The following is a 19,485-nucleotide window of genomic DNA, read 5'->3' as shown; positions in this document are numbered from 1 at the left end:
AAAGGAAACCAAGAGCTATCTTACGGGCCAAGCAGCGCAAGGGATGATGAACTTTAGCGGTCGCGACAAGTTGAGGCCTTTTTCCAGCGAAGTTTAGAAGCTGTTGGAAGGCAGTGAGAACACAGGCACCCGCGAAGAGTGCGAGAATTGCGAACGCCATCGAGGGTCATCGACTTTTAGTTTGAAGTACTGGGGAAGAACGTCAGTTGGAGGCTTATCTGACAGTTTTGGACGGCACGGCAAGGTCTGGCTCAGCCCTGTGGTTACACAAGCCGGACCGGAGGAAGCAGAACTCCGGGAACGTGCGTTAACTACGGTCTACCTAGGCAGTTCCTCCCTGCTAGGACGAGTTTCAAAGTCTCGGTCCTCGCTGTTTCGACCGGGGGAAGCAGACGCCGGGTGGTCTGTCGACCCGAACATATCAACCTCTCTGGAAAAGTGGCTCGATCAACCCTATCAGGTGGAAGGGGTGGGGAATCGACAATGTTTCCATGCCCGATCAATTCCCTTCTAGATCGTCCCTAGGAGATTTTGGCTTCCATGACCGATCACTATTAACACTAATTAGTATTCATCATCACGGGTGATCTGAGGGTTCGCTGCAATTCTTTGACAACTAGACTTCCCATTTGTCTAGGTTATCTTGCGGCTACTGAAGTCAGAAATTGGAAAGTTTACAAATCATTTCGGTGATCTCGAGAACTGGGCACTTCGTCATCGCAGAAGTTGACCTGCACAATTCTAATCCTTAAGGTTGTTTAATAATTGTCATATTTTTGATTGCGAGTGCTCAGTTCATGGACCGAGCACCATAAAAATACTTTCTATTGCATCTGCTGCTCGCTTCAAAGAACGTGACTAATTACCGCCCAATATCGCAAGGAATGCCAATGCCGAGACCCGCCTCATTTTTGGATACCATTTGTGCAGGAACGCTTCATCAAAATTTACGATTATTTGCCCCAAGTGTGCGTAGTCGCTAGGCCAATAAAAATTAAATCAAAATCCTTCTCTATGTCGTTAGCTTCGTCGTGTTTGAGAAATCGTGGTGTAAGGAAATGTTCTGGTCCAAGTCCGGGCTGCAGAAGATCGTTGGGGAAGGATGCCACAGGATAGGTCATCAGATGGAGGTTATGCGGGTATTGACTCGTGCTTTCGGCCGATGTTTGATGACCATCTGTAACTCTCTCAGCATATTAGTGGTGTTGTCTGCTTGTTCCTGCATGGTTACTCGCTTGCGCCGGTCCTCTTGAAGTTTGTTGAGCTTTTCTTCTCTGCTCATTGGAGCCCAAGACATCCTTTTGCGAGGCATTGCCACTGCTTCAAAGACTTCTTCATCGGGCCCAGCGCCATCAGATGTGCTCTTTTCATCGCCACTCAACAGCTTGAATGCTTCTGCAGGCCCACCATCAACCACAGTCATTCCACCGAGGCTACTCGGAGAGGGCGACGCTGGAGATCGAATGCTCGATGCCCTTGAGAGCCTGTTTTCAGATTCGACAGCAACGTTGAGGAACATTGTGTTTCGACCTCTCTCCCACTCAATCAAGGCATTCCGCAGATCAGCACCCAGGTGTTCATAGTGACGAGCTAAGGTGGTACTGAACGCTGCTTCATCGCCATGAGTAACAGGTGCATTGATGTCATCTCTCAACAACCGGATCTTGGCGTTGAGGGAGTGAATGGCATTTGCGACGGCTTCAAACCGACGCAACTGGGCTTTGGTATGCAATCTTTGAGGAGTTCTAATTTCGACATCTCGATTCAGTGATGGATCGGTCTCTTCCGAAGTTGCAATCGAGGCGTCCTTGACAAACGCTTCGCTCGCCATGGCAGATTGAAGCCTCTGGGCAATTTTCGAAAAGGCTGTGTCCAAGTCTTGCAAGAGTTGCAGGGTATTACGCCACTGACGAATGTTTTGCCATGTAGATCCGGAATGAAGGGCCAGTAAATCACACAGAAAGACTTTCCTCGCGATAAAATGCAGACGAAACAGGAACCGAAGCTCCTTCAAGGAGTCCTGAGATTCGTCGGCGGTTTTGTTCGCAAATGCAATGGCATCGGCATAATCTTGCATCGAGACGTCGTATATGTCATGGTATCTCTGCAAATCAGTATCTCTCACGAAAACTTGCATGGCATTGTGAGAGCTGACGCAGTGACTGATACTGGCTGTCAGGGCGGCTGCTATTGTCCTTCTCAGTTCCCGACATCGTCCAACTGGGCGTCCATCTTCAAGACGACTGATTGGTGGTAAAGGTAGGCTTCTACATCATGTCAGCTTGAGACCGGGAACACGACTTAAGACAGAGCTTACATTTCATATCCACGGGAGACAACCTCAACCTCCTGTGCAAAGCGCAAGCCTTCATTGGCTACCCCATCAATATCATGAGACGTCAAGATGAGTTTGCCCAAGATAGAACCTGCGGATTGCCTGACGAATTCAAGGTATTGTCGCCGAGCAAAATAAATAAATATTATGCAACCTCCGCATAGTAGGGTGGCGTAGGCCAATAATTGTGACAAAGGAAAAGAAGTTTGGCCGCGTTGTTGACGGCGAAGCGTGTGTAAGAACCAAGCGATGGAGAAGGAGAGTCCGGCGCTTATAAGAACACCCTTGATTGAGAGGGGTGGAGGATCGATCGTTTGTTCATTTGGACGTTGCCTTCGAGGCTTAGGATCATTTGAGAGCAGCTGGGAAGCAACAATTAGGTAGCGGAATCGTTCTAAGAATTCTTCGTTGGCGATATCTTTCACCGAGGCAGCAGTCTGTCGGATCGTTCGTAGGCCCTCTCGCAGCTTTGGGAGGCCTCGAGGAGCAAATGTTTTGATCAAAGGTGAGAGTGGAGGGGAGGAACTGGCGGTCTCGAATGGAATGGCATCGGCCTCTAGATATTCGGCTAGAGGAGAGGCATCATAGATTAGAGGTTCCATGACATGATCGTCGCACGGAGATCCAAGACAGACGAGGTTGGAGATGCAGGAAAGGCGAAACAGTCGACGTTGAAGATGCACGATTAGTTCGATGCGTGGCAGTCTGCGGATCTAAGTTAGGACTCGGCTCCGCAGAGTGAGAGGCGTGTGTTTGGACATTCGGTACCTGGTAATCAGCCACGCAAAGGCACAAAGGGGGAAATGATGTGCCAAGGGGACGTGCAAAGCCAATCTGACACTGTCAAATTGATTGTGGAGTGCTTAGGGACACGCGGAACAGGGAGGCTGACGAGAGGCCGATCAAGTCTGGGGTGTTTGCTGCACAATGCCGTAATTAGGGAGTAATATCCGGTAGGTGTCCCGGGCACAAACCACCTGGGCCTTCGGGGACTCAACGCGTCTTGTAAGCTTTAATCTTTTATTTCCCGGCGCCAGCAGGAACGTACTTCGTACTCGTAACCGCAAACCCTCAAAGTGACAGGTGGTCTGTTTACCTGTGGCTGGTGCCTGTGGCTTAGTCTACCTGGCTCGTCGGGCAAGGCATAAGCTCGGACCCATCTCCAGACTAGCCATCGAGAGAGAGCTCTGACAATAATGTCATCGTTATCACTCGATCCCTGGTGTAATCAGTAAGTGCAATTGACTGGCGCGTGCCCTTTGAGCTAGACATACTATCTACGTATTTCTCAGCCTCCAGATCCTTCAACCTCATTGTCCCATGGAGTTGAGGGACAGCCTTGAATAGTCAAAAACAATGCCAAACAGAGCTGGGGCCTCAATATCACCCAGACAAAGAAGATCTTTGACAACATGAACGCTACCGCTACCGAAGGGTACACTGCTCTCTTGGGATCAACCCGCTTGGATCCAGGTTGACTTCACTTTGATGATGGAGGCCGCCGCACTATCATTGAACTCCGGTGAGTCGTGACCTATGAGTCGTGCACTCCGAAGTCCGTGTGAGTGAAGGCATAGTCTTCACTTCAGCGTTGTATCGAGGGAAGTGCAGACCTAACAGCGCGTCCGCGCTCTCTTCAACCATTCTTTCAGTTCCAAAATCGAGAATGCCCGAAATTCGACAAACCCAAACACATCTTACCTACACGTAAACCATGGCCCCGTCTTCCGAGAAAGGGCAGATGCCCAATCTCAGTGCGGAAGAGGTAGCTAGCCTTGTCGCTGACACCAAGGACCTGACCGATGTCCCTGGCACCCAGCTGCGCAAACTCAACCAGGGTCAGGCGAGTGAGAAGGAACACCAAGGAGCTATCTACAAAGATCTATACCGCCAGCTCCAAATCACACCAGCACTCCATGATCGGTTCTACCTACAGGTTCTTCGCATCGTGCGCAACAAACACATCGATGATCTCAAACGTGGGAGTGAGGCTAGTATCAGAACGCTGACCGACCTTCTCTTACGAGGCTTTGGTGGTCACGTTTGGGAAGAGTATAAAGGATGGCTGTTACCGGTTGATCAACTCGACGAAGGAGAAGAACGCTTGAACTATGTGAGAGGAGACAGTGAACACAATGCCAGGTATGGCCTTCACATCTTTGCGTAGAATCTCATGATTACAGCTGACAATTCATCGGTTTCTAGATTTTATCAAATCCTGGCAAATCTCTGGCCTCGGATGCGCAACGTCATCTTCGAAATCAAGGCTGCGCCGAAGAAACGGGGTCGCAGCACAGGAGAGGACAGTCCGGCCCTCTCAGTCGACACTGAATTTGACTCTGCATATCTCGGAGACACAGACACACATGGCTTCCCATCACCCTCGCTGCCCTTCCATCGCCCAGGAGCGGCGCATGAATTGAGAACACGAGTCCTGGCCACCAGACTCAGCTACGAAACTCACAGTCGAAATAAACCGATGAGCAGAAAGGAAGCAGGCGCCGCCATCGAAGCCCTTATTGTTGAAGTAGCCGATATTCGAGCACATACGGATCCGAGGATATTTGAAGAACTTTGGGAACGATACATCGGACGGCTCGAAGAACTAGACCATCCTTCCGGTCTCGTCGGCGCTGATCAAGACTCGTTAATTCCGACAACCGAAGCGTCCGAACAGACTATGTTCGACGCGACCCCTCCTCAAGCACCACCAGCACTCTCAAGCGAACCTTTCACATCCAACGGAAACCCCATCCCACAACATATGCCTCTCTCCGCCCTCGTCCCCACCACACCACCCTCACACATGTCGATCTGGATCAGCACGTGTGGCGTGCTCTCGACGAGCAGTCTCTTCAGCGTGCCGCTCGTGACTGCATCAACCATGTACTCAGAGCACACCTCCGCACGCTCAACAGGTACGACATGCTCACAAGCGTACCACTGGCCCAACGCACCGGTGCAGAACTACGACCTGGGCCCTTTTTTCCTCGGTGTCATCGCCCGCGTCGACCCACCCACCTCGTCCATCCTCGGCTGGATCCTGAGCTACGGCTGGAACGACCGCTGCCGCTTCATCCCCAGCGGATTGACGCAGCTTATGAGCAACGACGAACAATCCCACGGCGAGCAACCCTCCTCCGATGCCCCGACCACCAACGGCACTCCTGATCCGGAAGCAATGGACATCGACGACGCGGAGCCGCCATTCCAAGACACAGAACTCAACAATGGTCATGCAGCAGAATCCGCCGCAGCCATCGCCGCGCAGAACGCCGATTTCGACCAAGAGCAGTGGAACACCATCAAGCTGGGATGGCGCGACTTCCAGCACGACCTGCGCGAGGCTGCACGCATGGGCGTTCGGCTCTGGCGCATGAAGGTCTGTGTTTTGAATCTGACGCCGTAGGGAGGGATGGGTGCGAGCAGAAGTGTGCGGCATTTCGGCTGCTATGATCACGATACTCACGACTGCATGACGACCATGAGGAATTGAGATTGGATGGGGTGTTGTTACTGTGTACGGGTTTTTGAGAGCTTCAATGGTGGAAAGAGATATATAGATTACCTGGCTAGAGATGAATGGATGGGTGGTCAGTGTGGCTCTGGGCGAGTCATTTTGCTGGAAGTTTAGCGATCAAGCACGAGGTATGTTGCGATGTATAATACTGACGCATGCACTCCTGCGTCTTGGATGGATAATGCATGGAAGCCACGTTTCGGTCAAACTGAAATGTCGTTCGACTTGGGCTGTGCTGTCCGAGCGGAATGGATCCAGTCACACAGCTAGATACCTAGATCAGAGCGGCACGACCGTCCATCACGATAGTCAGCATGTTCAATCCATACTAGTTGGCTTGAATCAATGACCCGACCATGGATTTGAGGTAAAGCCCACGCACAGAACACGGTCAATAAGGAACCCATCTGGTCTGCTGTTGTGCTACACGAGTCACGTCATGGGCTGTGATGGAGTTTGATCGTAATCTTACTTCAGAGTACCTGGGTAGGTCCTGTGTATTCCAACAGCTACCTACTGACTAGCGATCGTAACCCTGGCGTCCAATAGCCCCCTTCCAGTAGTCACACGCATGCAAACGTTAACCTCATACCCACGGGTCGATTTCCACACCTCGCTATGCCTGCTGAGTGTAATCTCACAGAGTCTGCTATAATTAGACTCCGTGCATTCCGATCCTGATCATAGCCCTGGCCAGCCTCTTCATCATACTGATAATCTCCAAACCTCTAGACCGTCATACATACCCATGCTGATACGAGAACTGGTACCGGTTTAAGATCGCCTCGTGAACAATATACAGAGTTCTTGCAGCATAGTACACGACAGCTGTCTCCTTGCTTCCGCGGAGGCAGGAATATGAATAACCCACCACTCAGGTATTGATAAACACTTGTATTGTATTAAATCCCTCATTCCAACATTTTCCTCGTCGTTTCGTCATCATTATTCAATTTAGTCAATCTCATTCATCGCATTACATCACATCTGACCGTCATGAGTCAAACGACAGCGGTACGGTATGCTGTAGCCTCACCCATTCCCAGTATGCCATGGACGGTGAGAAAGGAGAAGGGCTTGCCAATCGGGCGGTAATGCGGGGGCAGTGTGTGTCTAGGCGCCGACTCGACAACTTCACCAAACTATCAACGGCCCGTACTCGAATCTGGGTGTATAGTGGTGCAAAAGTAAATATGTATCGATAAGTTGGGGAAATAGTGTTAAGGCCACCATCCCATCTTTTCGTAGCTGGCGATTATCTGCTTGATAACCTCGGGTGTTAATCCATCGGCGTATTTGTAGGTGAACCCCACGACTTTCTCAAACAGACTCCCGTCAAGGCTCAAGTCGGCGTCTTTGAGAAGCTCCTTCTCAAGAAATGGAGTCAGTGGGCCAGGTTGGGTGATTTCTTTCCGTTCCAGTAGATCGGCCCATTCTTGTAAACAGTCTTCGTTCAGCTCGTCAACGACACGATCGAGGTTCAGCCTTGCGAATTGAGATATCAAAGAGCCTTGAAAACCGGTCTTGATACCGAACACCTCGGATAAGATACTTGCCAGTTTGCCCTGACTCGTATCGCCGTGATCGACAATGTTGAAGATTGGCACATTCCCGGCAGGAGGGTCCTCTCCTCTCGAGCCTATTGTCGAGCGTCGACTCGAGGTTGGTGACGAAGGGGGAATGCTGTCATGCGTGGATCTCCACACGGCCACTTCCCAGAACGCTCGGGCAGTATCTTCCACGTGGACTGTGTTGATGCGAAGATCCTCGGTCCACAACCACTTGAGTTCTTCACCAGTTTCTTGGTACACGCGTGAGAGACACAGGGCTTTTGCAAAGAACTTGGAGTCGTAGTCGCCATAAACGTAGGGGAGGCGGAGAATGGCCAGATTCAGACCCGGTATCTTTGCTATCTCTTGCTCGGCCTCAAGTTTCACCTTTGACAACCTAAGCCAAGGCTTTAACTTGTCTTGTTCCGTGCGTGGCGTCCGGTTGGGAGCATAGACCATGCCTGTGCTTGCCTCGACAAACGCCTTGACTCCGCACTTGGCCGCCTCTTTGGCTAAGGTGACACTGACTTGCAGCGACCGCAGCCTGTATATTTCGGGTGTCTGTGACCACATGGTCTCACCTGCGAGATTGAAGACATAGTCCCACTTCGCATCAGGGCCGCCTGGGTGTTCGAAGATCTTGGCCATGGAGGTCTCGCGGGAGGCATCGGCCTGGATACAGATCTGGGGGGAGCATGCTTCGTCGAACTCGGGCGCAAGATGAGCCAGTTGAGGCAGAACCTTGTCGACTATTCGCACGGTGGACGCGAGCTGCTGATCGTGTATGTGTTTGGCCAGAAAGCGGCCAATATATCCTGAGTGACATCAGCACGGGCTACAGAGAAGGCGTAAAACGGGAGCACGAACCCAGACCACCCACGATCAAGACCGAGGGTTTCGAAGCGCCGTTGGTAGCCATGATGAAGATGCAGGTAACCAAAGTAACACTCGGCGACTGAGTGGGAGATGAAGCGAACAAAAGAGACTCAAGCAGACCAGAGACAACCAAGTCTGAGAGGGCAGGCAGGCGGATCGAAGCAGGAAGGGGGAAGATTGGAAATTAATGGTGCCCTTTCCACAGTGCAATCGATTCGCGAAGTGAATTTGAGGGGAACCAAGTGGCCCTGATCAGAGTGTTTAGGCTGGCACGGCCCGATGTGCCAGATGCCAGATGGCGTAGAGCGGGACCTTTTCCAGTCTGTGTGTCTGGTGGTCCAAGTTAGTGACTCAGTGGCGGTCCAGAGTTTCGCTGGTCAGTGCACGTTCTGTTTTTCCGTGCTCTGCTAGATAGATAGAGAAGAGGGAGGGGAGGCAGGCCCAGGCGCGTGGCGAGAAATAAACTGTTAATTTACGACATTTGTGAGAAGGGAGGTGTGGATTGGAAACAGAAAGCACGCGGACCCGATATGGGGTTGACCAGGTTCGATATCTTGAACGGAAAAAGACCCCTCTCCCTCTCCCTCTGCATGCAAGGGGGGGATGGAAACCATGCAATCACTTCTCGCTTGTCACTCTTGTCCCTTGCCCTTGCATATGGATCCAAACTAGGACGGCAACCGCTCTCTGAATTTGGTTCAGGGGTTCGCAGATGGATACATTTGACTGATGCATAAAGAACTAGTTGCAGGACTAAGGCAGTTGGAGATTCTTGGTCGTACCAAAGAAGGTGCATATTGATCCATTGCAGTCTGCAGATGGGGAAGGAAGTTACGAGTACGGAGTACGAGTACTGTCCCTCGTACCGTGCAATGCAATGTGGCGGGCGTTGACACTGACAGCCTGGGAGCGGAGGGCGTTTGAATAGTCCCTTGCCATTGTTCTCGTAGTGTGAGGTACATCATTTGCAAGGAGAGTTTCATGATGTGGAGGGGCATTGAGGAGTTACGAGTACTAGTGAAGTCTAACTGATCAATTCCCAAACCACTAGTTTCTGCTAGCATCATTAGAGGGAAATACTCGTGTGTTGGCATCATTACTATCTGGCTCCGAGTGTTCTCGGAGTGCATAAAAATCACCAAACGGATGCTATCTGATGTACAGCCAAGTGATGCTGGATTACCCTCGGACTCAATTCCCACGAGATGTCATGCGGGACACGAGGTAATTACCTTGGACACCAAAGTCTCAAAAGCTGTAAAGTGAATACCTCCACCGTGGCTTTCCATTGATTCTTCAATTAGGCGAGCAGTCAAAGTTCGATCCGTCGATAGGCTACCCGACTAAAAGCCATGTGCTCTCGCCTCTTTACACCGACGAACTCGGTGTACGGATATCTGATCGTGTCGGGGTCAACACATGGACTCGGGACGGATAATCTACTCCTATACGTTGATCCAGGTTCTGGCCCAATGCCCGTATGATTGACGGCTAGGGAATGGGCTCCAGGGGTAGGGCTCCTTCACCCCACTCGCGATATCTTTTTCTGCTCGTGGGGAGGTCTCTGTCTATTTGCAGTTGCAAGGCATATTGTACTGTATCATTATTATCCTGTTCATCCCACTTCTCGCTTCTTAGACGCCACTGTTCCGCTCGGTACTTGATCGCTCCGTCCGCCTCAAATGGTAACAAGCTCATAAAGAAAAGTCAATCCGCCTCCTCCTTCAACAAATGAGTCGAAGCTGGTGTCCTTGACTCCTGACTGATATATACGACATCTGCGGATTGATTCCCTTGATCGACCCTCAGGTCATAATTCGACCCCATATGTCCGCAGCGTTTGTGAAACGAATGTGTCTCAAGCAATTGATGAAAAGAAGTGCTGTTGACTCCAAAGCGACAATGCAAGCAAGTCGACGCCCCTGATTTGTTACTCCATGCTTGCTGGAAAACGCTCACAAATTGGTATCAAGATTGTCGGCGAACGATCATTCCAAACCTCAGCCCATCATTATCAAACAAAGGTTGTTATTGTTCAAGCTGGTCTCCAGCAGGTACAGTGCGTCATCACTTCGCAGGCGCCGGTCGTGGTTGCTGCTTTACGTTTGTCGAAAGCCAGCTCTATGGGACATTGGTCAGCACTATATCACCTCGAGAGTGCTGATCACTTACCAAGCCTTCGAGTAGTCCCTCACCCGTAGTTGCGCAACTGGGGACAACATACCAGGTGCGTTCTTTGAGTTGCCCGAGTCGGAGCTTCTCCGTGACTTCGGTTGGGGTCATCGAGCCTGGAATGTCCTGTTTGTTCGCGAACACCAGGAGTAGAGCTTCCTTCATTTCTCGGTCCAAAATGATTCTATGGAGTTCTTGTCGGGCTTCATCTATCCGTGCTCGGTCATTCGAGTCAATCACAAAAATGAGACCTTGCGTGCCAGAAAAATAGTGCCTCCACAGAGGACGGATCTTGTCTTGACCACCGACGTCCCACACATTGAATTTGACGTTCTTGTACGTCACAGTTTCGACGTTGAAGCCAACGGTAGGGATCGTGGTCACATCTTGATTGAGTTTCAGTTTGTACAGAATTGCTGTTGACGGTCAGTCACGGTTGACTCTTGCGCATTGCCAGAAAGACCGGCTTGGATTTCTTACTTGTCTTGCCTGCTGCATCGAGTCCTAGCATAAGCAGTCGCATTTCTCGCGATCCGAAGATCTTGCCCATCATTTTAGATATTTGGTTTCCCATTTTTGTATATGTCGCCGCGAAGGCACCGTCTGATTGCTGAATGTAGCTACGACAACGAGGATTTTGCCTTCTAAATCCTTAATCGAATTCCTTTTCGTTTGGGCGAGGAATTTTGACTGCGATGTAGTGTAATAACAGGTCGCGGTGCAAATTCGGTGACTGCTGGGTACGACGCGGAGGGTCCTGACCGTGTGACTGATGGGAGGTTGTTTTGATGGAGAGCACCTGGAGTGCTCGGTGGTCGACAGTGAGACTGGAGCCAAATTTTATGCGATCGAGGTGAGTTTCAGGGGACGTGTGGACGGTGTACGGATAGGAAAGCCAGCGTGCAAATTCATGGAAGATTGGGCAGCGCGGTCAAGGCACAAGACAGGGCAGGCTTGACACGCGGGTCGGAACTTGACCTTGGAATTTGGAAAGGGGCTCACGAAATGCAGGCACTAGCGCGCTAGGCCATAATAGAGTGCTATTGCACACCGCGTTGCATTTCGAGTCCTAACTAGTACCCTCCTCGACCTGAAATGCAGTTGTTTGGGGATCTTCAATCTCCGCCTGGGGTTGAGTGACACTATAAGTCTAGGTAGATATCTACTCCTTTGCTATTGTTGGATAACATTTTTCATGATATACGGCAACCCTACATGCCGTCGCTACAGCATGGATATTGTCTTCGCATCTCCCTGACTGTCAAGTGACTGTTTCAATACTCCACCAACAAACTTCCACCCTTCGTGATGTAGTGTTGTCCATATCTCGCCAACTTTATGCCTCACGAGATCTCCTGTCGCAATGGCATCCTCACTGGAATCGTGTCCTGCAGCTCCCCCTGTTTGGATACCCCTTGAGAGATACTTCTGAGCAAGCACTTTAAGGCTGAACCGAATCGGTAGTCCTCGAGGGTGAGGATACAGGAGTACTGTGTCTATGACAAATGGGTGGATGATTCGACAAACATTCAAATCGTTGTCAATTGCATGTCCTAGAAGGGGAGTGTCAGGTGTCAAGTGGTCAAACAACAACTGACGAGCGATTGCTGGCGAGCCAACTTTTCGGAGATCTGTTGGTTGCAGCTCAGTGCCGGATTCATATCCCGTGGCATTTGCATAAGCTTCCCTGGTCACACCCGAAAATCTTGTGTTGAGGTCAAGAATCTCTCCGTATGGTCGCACAAGAACATCGACAACTACTCGACCCTCAGGCCAAGTCACAGCAGTCAGACGGATGACTTCCATCCCCAATGTTGTGTAACCCATTTCACAGTCGAATGAGAGTGGTTTCGCCGAGGATGAGATATTTGAGTGTGGTGTGTGTTCAAACTGAAGGATACTTGCCAATCTGGGTGGATGTTTGACGTTGAATACATGAGTCTCTGCTTCAGTGCAACCTTCACTGCCCTCCAGCTGATTGCAACAAGGGAAACTCGCCTCAGAACGACCGACGATTCTATCGGTCTTCGCGCTAGCACCCCGATTGATTCTGGCCCAGTGATACAGGCACACTCCGTGACTGGTGAGTCGGCCTTCTTCGTCTCTTCCAGGAAAGACCTGAAACCTCGTGCCGCAGCGATCACATTTCTCGAAACCGGCTGCTGATGACATTGCCGCTTTTGCTGCCCCAATCTCCGTAGTGGTGGGTTGTGCTGTGACATAACCAAATTTTTCCAATCCCTCTAGACTGGTCCGGAGTCTTTGAAGTAGTATAATCTCCTCGCTCACCGAGAGTTGTTTTGTAGATGAGGCGGACAGATCAGCATTCTTCGCATTCTTCGAGGTTTGGGCCATCCCTGTATCAAGTCCGGTCCAGACCTTGATTTTATTCACCCAGTCCTCCGTTTTCATCTTCTTGATGCGTAGTACGTTCTGAGCCATTGCATTTCTGTAGATGTCATCACCAAGCTTCGTTGCCTCTTCCTCCTCATCGAGAGCAAAACGAATCAATTCCTGCTCATCCAAAATAAAAGGCCTCCATTTTTCATCCGCGGCTTTCAATTTCTGGTTCTGATCTTGTGCCTGTTTATGAAGAGCCTGAAGGACTGAAAGTCTTGTCTTCAGCACAGCGGGAGCTCTTGAAACGTTGCGAGGTGTTAGGGTCTCCACTTTGAACTCTTTCTTGACGGGTGGAATTGCAGCTTTGTTCTTCCTAAGTGGAGGCGGAGATACCTCTCTCTTTGTAGAGCTGGGAGGCAACTTTGTTTGTTCTACAGGCGTTGAGGCAAGCAATTTTGTTGATGGCTTCGAAACACTCTTGGGTTGTCCAAGTGATCCATCGTCAGACACTGGTTGATGCTGACCGAGCTTTCGCGATGTTGATATGACGCTTGGAACTGTAGATGGAATACCATCTCGCGAAGTCTGTTCTTGCGGCGATGCAATCTTCCTCCTTTTTGCAGGTGGAGGTGAGATCCTGCCCGCACTGAAGGGATCATACTCCTTTGTTGCGTCTGGGACATCTTCTGCTTCGACCTCAAGATGAGAAAAAATGCAACTGGGGAAGGTACAGTCTTTGACCCGAGGGCAAGGGACATCTTTGAACAGCCCCAGAGCCGAAAACATACTTGTGTACACACAAACCAGTGACGACGTATGAGTTGATAAAGGGAAACGCTATGGATAAACGTGGGGAAAGGGACGGTACAACCCTGTGTTTGTGTGGCTACAGATGAGCATGGAGAGGAAGTTTCCTTGAGCTAAGAATAATTCTGGTTGATGCAAGTCGGAGCCTTGCAGAGGGCGATAAGTAAGCGGCTTAACCACGAGCATGCCCAATAAGATTGTTTCAGGGCACGCTTTAGCCTCGACCCTAGCTTGGTCTTATCGCCCGTGGTTTAGACTTTACGCGTAGCAGTCCTCCGTGCTCGCTGTGCGGATAGTGATAGCAACTATCCGTACCTTGGGGTGACTTGAAAGCAAGGCAGCAAGGATAGATAAGGACAGTTGGCCAGCCACAGGATCAACAGAAACCAAGAATGGGCATCCCATCCCACGTTCTATGGAGGACGAAGAATAATATATATGGGAGACCATGTCACCCAACATGTCGTCTGAAGTTGTTGTGTAACCAGACTCGCATTTCGGCTCCTTCACCACTAGGATCCCGTCGTTTGTGTCTCTTGCGATCAGATTGTGAAGACCAGTACCAATATCCTTCAATACACTCACTGCGGGAGATTCTCAATGCGAAACAAACACACTCCACCTCAACATTCCATTGCCAAAAATTAAACAGAAACACGTCATTATTATTGTTATTAGAATTCAAGTCAGCCAGATACAGTAGGGTCGGATTTGGTGGTGACGTCCATCCCTAACGCCGCTGAACGGGCCGCTTTGTTTCTCCATTCCCGGGTGGCCTTCCCTTACCTGGACACCTGAACTCTCGGTTCTGGCACTGCCCGCAGGACGGAAGACGCTAACATCGGCACCCCTGGCACCCGTCCATCGAATTTATACATAATGCCGTCACTGCCTGCGCTGCCCTTCGACCTGCGCTCAATCAACAAACAGTCTCTCTTTCCCACCAACGATTCACATATGGCCGGCATTCCAAAATCAGGACAGTCGACGCCAACAAACAAGGCCAACCACACGGTCTTTCTTGTGCACGGGTCAGCCACAGCCTCAGCAATGCTTCTTCTGGAAACAACATTACTAACGGTTCCATAGGCTCTGGGGCAACGCGGTATAGTTTGCAGAAGACTGATTCATTGCGAATGCTAATCACTCGTCTAGAGCCACCTCAACTTTGTTGCGCAAGCCTTGCAAGACAAGTACAGTGATGAGGAGTTGGTTGTAGTGGCCTGTCGCAGCAATCCTGGATCGTAAGTCCCCTGATCCAGCATCCTCATCCTCTTCCTCGACCTGCACATAAAGGTTACCTCCTATCTCAAATTGCGACTGACGGCAGATTGTGATTCGGAACAGATTGACATACGATGGCATCGAGGTTGGCGCAGAACGTGTCGCCCGCGAGATCGAAGACAAACTCGATGAGTTGAGCCGGTATGGATACAAAATCACGAAATTCTCCATCGTGGGTTATTCGCTCGGGGGCCTCGTCGCACGGTACGCCATCGGACTGTTGTACCACAAGGGCTACTTTGACAAAATAACGCCGATGAACTTCACAACCTTTGCCACACCTCATCTCGGTGTAAGGACACCATTGACGGGATATTCAAATCACCTGTGGAATGTTTTGGGCGCCAGAACTCTCTCTATATCAGGGAGACAGCTATTCACCATTGACAACTTCAGAAACACAGGGAGGCCTTTATTGAGTGTCCTCGCAGACCCTCAGAGCGTATTCATATCTGCTCTTGCCAAGTTCCAACATCGCTCACTGTACACAAACATCGTCAATGATCGTTCGGCTGTTTTCTACACCACTGGTGTATCCAGGTGTGATCCCTACACAAATCTCAGCAAAGTCAATCTCCGTTATGTGAAAGACTATGAGCCGGTCATTCTTGACCCCAATCACCCTGTTGAGCGAAAGTCGCAGGGGAAGCTTCCGAATTTCTACGACCGGGTCCGAGAGAGTGGTCGAACATTCTTGGGTCGTTTACCCATTTACCTTGCTTTGATGGTCATAATACCTATTGCCACGGTAGCTTTCCTGATCAATTCCGTTATTCAGACATTTCGTAGTCGTCGTCGCATTCTATTACACGAAAACGACAACGACGGTTCTTCTGGATTTGGCGTTTATCGGATACCATACATGGTTCGAGAAATGCGAGTTGGGCTTGAAGATGCCTTTGAGAACGTGAACTCTGCTCAAGAACAGGAATACCTTCCGGAAGGTTCTGAGGAGCTAGCTGCTGGGGGTGACTCAAGTCTCCCCTCCCGGTTCGCACAGACATCGGGTGACCTTCTGGAACCAGAGAAATCAGAGACGGATAGCTTGAAAAAGGAGCCTGTCACTACTGCTAGCGAGCGATCGCCTGAGTTTCCAACGCTGGCACTGACCAACGACCAGTTTGCGATGATCAAATCTTTGGATGACGTCGGGTTTCGAAAATACCCTGTGCATATCACAAAGTCGTCTCACTCGCATGCAGCCATCATCGTTCGCACTTCGAGAGCTGCGTTCGAAGAGGGAAAAGTGGTGGTCAAACATTGGCTCGATAACGAATTTCGCATCTAGCTCGATCGGAGATTGGGCATACTGTACAAATATTATATGCACGTCCAGCACTGGTGATGTCGTCCTTGGGTCAGAGCATTTTGGTTGGCTGGGTTATTGCTCCTTCTTAGCGATGGTGCTTGGTTATATAGACGACTCTAGATGGCTTGACTTGGTGTTTATCTGCATCTAAAGTTCCTTTCCTTTCCTTTCACGCTTAACACACGTCATAGATGACAGCACATCCAGCCATGTGCATCCATGCAAAACAGGAGAGATTGACACATGCTTGCTAACTTCTCACCATGATGGGATACACACGGTTTTACTGGACGACTACTGCCATTTCGAAACAAGTACTCATGCTCCGCCATGTCGGAGCGGTAAGAGCTAAGTACGCTTATCCGTCGGGCGGTTTGATAAAAGCGGACCTAGGATCCTTACTCGTTGTGCCGGACGACGTGAGCGGCTGGAGATATTCGATATATCCATGCAATGCACTCAACGACGAATCCCCTCTACGAGACATGGCTGCCGCTGCGAGAAGGAAATCGTAGGATTGCCACACCGATATGATATACATAGACCTGAAACCGACTTCGAAACGTGGCGACGGATTGCAGAGACATAGGCTGGATGAAGTATCCATAGTCGGAATGTATTCTTCTCTAGCTACATAGACAAGCCGTTTAGACTTTGTGTCGATCACATGAGAGCGTCTCTCGGCGCCTGCTTCGCGCCATCTTGAAAGATCTGTGCCTCTCTTGAGATTTTTCCATTTGCCGTTTGTCTGCCTGAAAAACGAGCCTGTTGTCGTCGTCGGAGTCCCCTGGCCGGCACTGTGGCGTCATCGAGCATGAGAAAACATGGGTGGCCGATAAGGAAACGAGAATTTTGCCCGGTCTATTTGAGTGGTGGATATGGTGCGGATATCTCTTGGATGAACAACGACGGTTACACCTTGGGATTGGACAAAGCACAGATCATCATCAAATCACAGAATGGTTGGACCCCAACTGAAAAATCCACTGGGATGCAAAGCCACTGGTATGGAAATGATTTTTTCTCTCACTTTCGTGTCAAAGACCGAGTGTCGAGCGTTGCCTCTATCATGAGAGGGAGGCGAATGCTCATTTGTCAATTCCGTTGGATTGTACCCATCATGCCGACGTCATCTGCAACATATCGAGAGTCCACATCAAAGTTTCCATGGGACTGGTTTCCGAGGATTCTAGTATTTGCTCCAGCAGGGTTCCAGTCTGCTCGAAGTACTTGAGCCTTGACCAGTAGATGTATTCGTGTTTATTCCCACAGGTTCGGCTACCGTCCACTTTATTACCCACGTGAAATAGCGTGCCAGTTTCTTTCATACTAGGAGTGAGTTCTTACAGTGATCCCGAATACAAAAGAACGGGGAATCCGCCCGAGGCTCTGAAAAATCTCGCCTGCGGACGCAAATGCACAGTGTATAAGTATAGAAATATCACCGAATTCGATCTCATACAATATCTTTTTGTCCTGGTCAAGGAGTATTGTCTGTTTGTTGTGAGCCTCCGACATAATCATTTACATCCTTTTCATCAAGATGTCGAAAGAAACACCAGCAGATATGGACAACAACCTGTTGTCGCCCACCACGACCAGACGGAGTGCATCCAGGGCGAGCACAACACGGAGGTTGTCGAGCCAAAGTGCTACCAGAGCCGATCTATTCGGAGGCCCAACGGTCGTTGCTCCTCCCAAACATCTGGAAAGCCGGAGCAATGCCCACGAGACTGCCCACGCCATGGAATTGGCCAAGCACCATCTCGCAGCAGGATCAGGGGAGACCACTCCAGATGATTCTGCACCTGCCACTCCTGATGGCTCTGGTCTTGACACTACCGATAAATATGCCTTTGCCTTTGATATCGACGGCGTCCTGATCAAGGGAGGCGAGGTGATCCCTGAGGCTATCGAGGCCATGAAGGTTCTCAATGGCCAGAACGAATACGGCGTCAAAGTGTAAATATGATTCCAAGCGTTGGTGATGACGACATGCTGACAATCCATTTCAGACCCTACATTTTCGTAACCAATGGAGGTGGCAAGACCGAGGAAGATCGATGCATCCAGCTCTCGAACCAGTTGGAGATGGAAGTGTCTCCCGGACAGTTTATCTGTGGCCATACACCTATGCGGGAACTGGCAGAGAAATATAATTCTGTACTGGTCGTGGGAGGTGAGGGTGAAAAGTGTAGAGAAGTTGCCTTGGGTTATGGCTTCAAGGATGTGATCACTCCTGGAGACATCATCAAAGACAACCAGGATACAACACCGTTCAGGAAGTTGACCGAGGAGGAACTCACCAATTCAAAATTGCGAAATTATGGAGAAGTCGACATCGAAGCCGTCTTTGTGTTCGCCGACAGTAGAGACTGGGCCGGCGATTCACAGATCATCCTCGATTTGTGTATGAGCAAAAATGGTCGTCTGGGTACCCGATCCGAGACCTTCGATGAAGGGCCACCTGTGTTCTTCTCCCATAATGACATCGTCTGGGCCACATCTCACTCTTATTCACGGATCGGGATGGGAGCGTTACGCGCTTCGCTTGAAGCCATGTTCCGAGCCATTACTGGCAAAGACATGAAGACGATTGCTTTTGGTAAGCCCCAACTAGGCACCTTCCAGTTCGCCACGAGACTGTTGCAGCAATGGCGGAAAGACACACATGGCATCAACAAACCATTGGACACGGTGTACTTTGTTGGTGACACGCCCGAGTCAGATATCCGTGGCACCAACGAATTCGATGAATCTGGTAAGGCTGAGACCAATTGGTACTCCATCCTTGTTCGGACTGGTGTATTCCAAGAAGGCACCCGTCCAGCATATATGCCAAAGATGACGGTGGATAATGTGCTCGAGGCCGTCAAGCATGGCATGCAACGCGAGTTCGACAAAAGTCTCAAAGATCTCACGATTGGCGGCAAGGCACCCCAGTTGGCAAATGCTATCGCTGAGGATGTTGCAGAGGAGTCTTGAGATGGGTTGAATACCACTAACGAAAAACATAACGAATGCAAAACAAACGGCGTTCTTTGGACGGACTGGAATGATCTCTGCCCGAGTCCGAACTAGATGATATCATGGGCTATTGGCGGCGTAAGACCATTTGGGTCAAAGGGCAACTATTTACAGATTTTCCTTAGCATGGAGTGTGTTCCATGTTGTTCTGGTCTGTTTACCAGAAATATCTGGATTCTGGAAGTGCGGAGCCCTCCAATCCTGAGACAATTTGTTTCGTTTTGTTCACCATATTGTTAGAACCATGTACGCATACCTCACATTT

At 50.1% G+C, this 19,485-nt stretch overlaps 7 protein-coding genes across 7 annotated transcripts; 3 read left to right on the top strand and 4 right to left on the bottom strand.

Annotated features, from left to right (window-relative positions):
- Positions 1-1,120: 1,120 nt before the first annotated feature.
- LTR84_002185 (uncharacterized protein) lies at positions 1,121-2,937 on the bottom strand (the record flags this gene model as incomplete). Its single annotated transcript, XM_064845799.1, has 2 exons — positions 1,121-2,267; positions 2,318-2,937. The coding sequence occupies 2 exons, from the start codon at positions 2,935-2,937 to the stop codon at positions 1,121-1,123; spliced, it is 1,767 nt and encodes a 588-aa protein (XP_064706653.1).
- Positions 2,938-4,049: 1,112 nt separating this feature from the next.
- Positions 4,050-5,744, top strand: LTR84_002184 (uncharacterized protein; the record flags this gene model as incomplete). Its single annotated transcript, XM_064845798.1, has 2 exons — positions 4,050-4,477; positions 4,541-5,744. 2 exons carry the CDS (start codon positions 4,050-4,052, stop codon positions 5,742-5,744), a joined length of 1,632 nt encoding a protein of 543 aa, XP_064706652.1.
- Positions 5,745-7,075: 1,331 nt separating this feature from the next.
- LTR84_002183 (uncharacterized protein) lies at positions 7,076-8,324 on the bottom strand (the record flags this gene model as incomplete). Its single annotated transcript, XM_064845797.1, has 2 exons — positions 7,076-8,220; positions 8,273-8,324. The coding sequence occupies 2 exons, from the start codon at positions 8,322-8,324 to the stop codon at positions 7,076-7,078; spliced, it is 1,197 nt and encodes a 398-aa protein (XP_064706651.1).
- Positions 8,325-10,348: 2,024 nt separating this feature from the next.
- On the bottom strand, positions 10,349-11,006 carry ARF6 (ADP-ribosylation factor, Arf Arf6; the record flags this gene model as incomplete). The annotated part of the gene is made up of 3 exons (XM_064845796.1): positions 10,349-10,402; positions 10,454-10,869; positions 10,934-11,006. The coding sequence occupies 3 exons, from the start codon at positions 11,004-11,006 to the stop codon at positions 10,349-10,351; spliced, it is 543 nt and encodes a 180-aa protein (XP_064706650.1).
- Positions 11,007-11,677: 671 nt separating this feature from the next.
- Positions 11,678-13,579, bottom strand: LTR84_002181 (uncharacterized protein; the record flags this gene model as incomplete). The annotated part of the gene is made up of 1 exon (XM_064845795.1): positions 11,678-13,579. The coding sequence occupies one exon, from the start codon at positions 13,577-13,579 to the stop codon at positions 11,678-11,680; it is 1,902 nt and encodes a 633-aa protein (XP_064706649.1).
- Positions 13,580-14,479: 900 nt separating this feature from the next.
- Positions 14,480-16,172, top strand: LTR84_002180 (uncharacterized protein; the record flags this gene model as incomplete). Its single annotated transcript, XM_064845794.1, has 4 exons — positions 14,480-14,631; positions 14,690-14,705; positions 14,756-14,844; positions 14,948-16,172. 4 exons carry the CDS (start codon positions 14,480-14,482, stop codon positions 16,170-16,172), a joined length of 1,482 nt encoding a protein of 493 aa, XP_064706648.1.
- Positions 16,173-17,736: 1,564 nt separating this feature from the next.
- LTR84_002179 (uncharacterized protein) lies at positions 17,737-19,178 on the top strand (the record flags this gene model as incomplete). The annotated part of the gene is made up of 2 exons (XM_064845793.1): positions 17,737-18,155; positions 18,209-19,178. The coding sequence occupies 2 exons, from the start codon at positions 17,737-17,739 to the stop codon at positions 19,176-19,178; spliced, it is 1,389 nt and encodes a 462-aa protein (XP_064706647.1).
- Positions 19,179-19,485: the final 307 nt, after the last annotated feature.

The sequence above is a fragment of the Exophiala bonariae genome (genome assembly GCF_035927105.1).
Source record: "Exophiala bonariae strain CCFEE 5792 chromosome Unknown scaffold_12, whole genome shotgun sequence".
Lineage (NCBI taxonomy): Eukaryota > Fungi > Ascomycota > Eurotiomycetes > Chaetothyriales > Herpotrichiellaceae > Exophiala > Exophiala bonariae.
The sequence above is the reverse complement of the archived record's forward strand: the minus strand, read 5'-3'. Positions and strand labels throughout refer to the sequence as shown.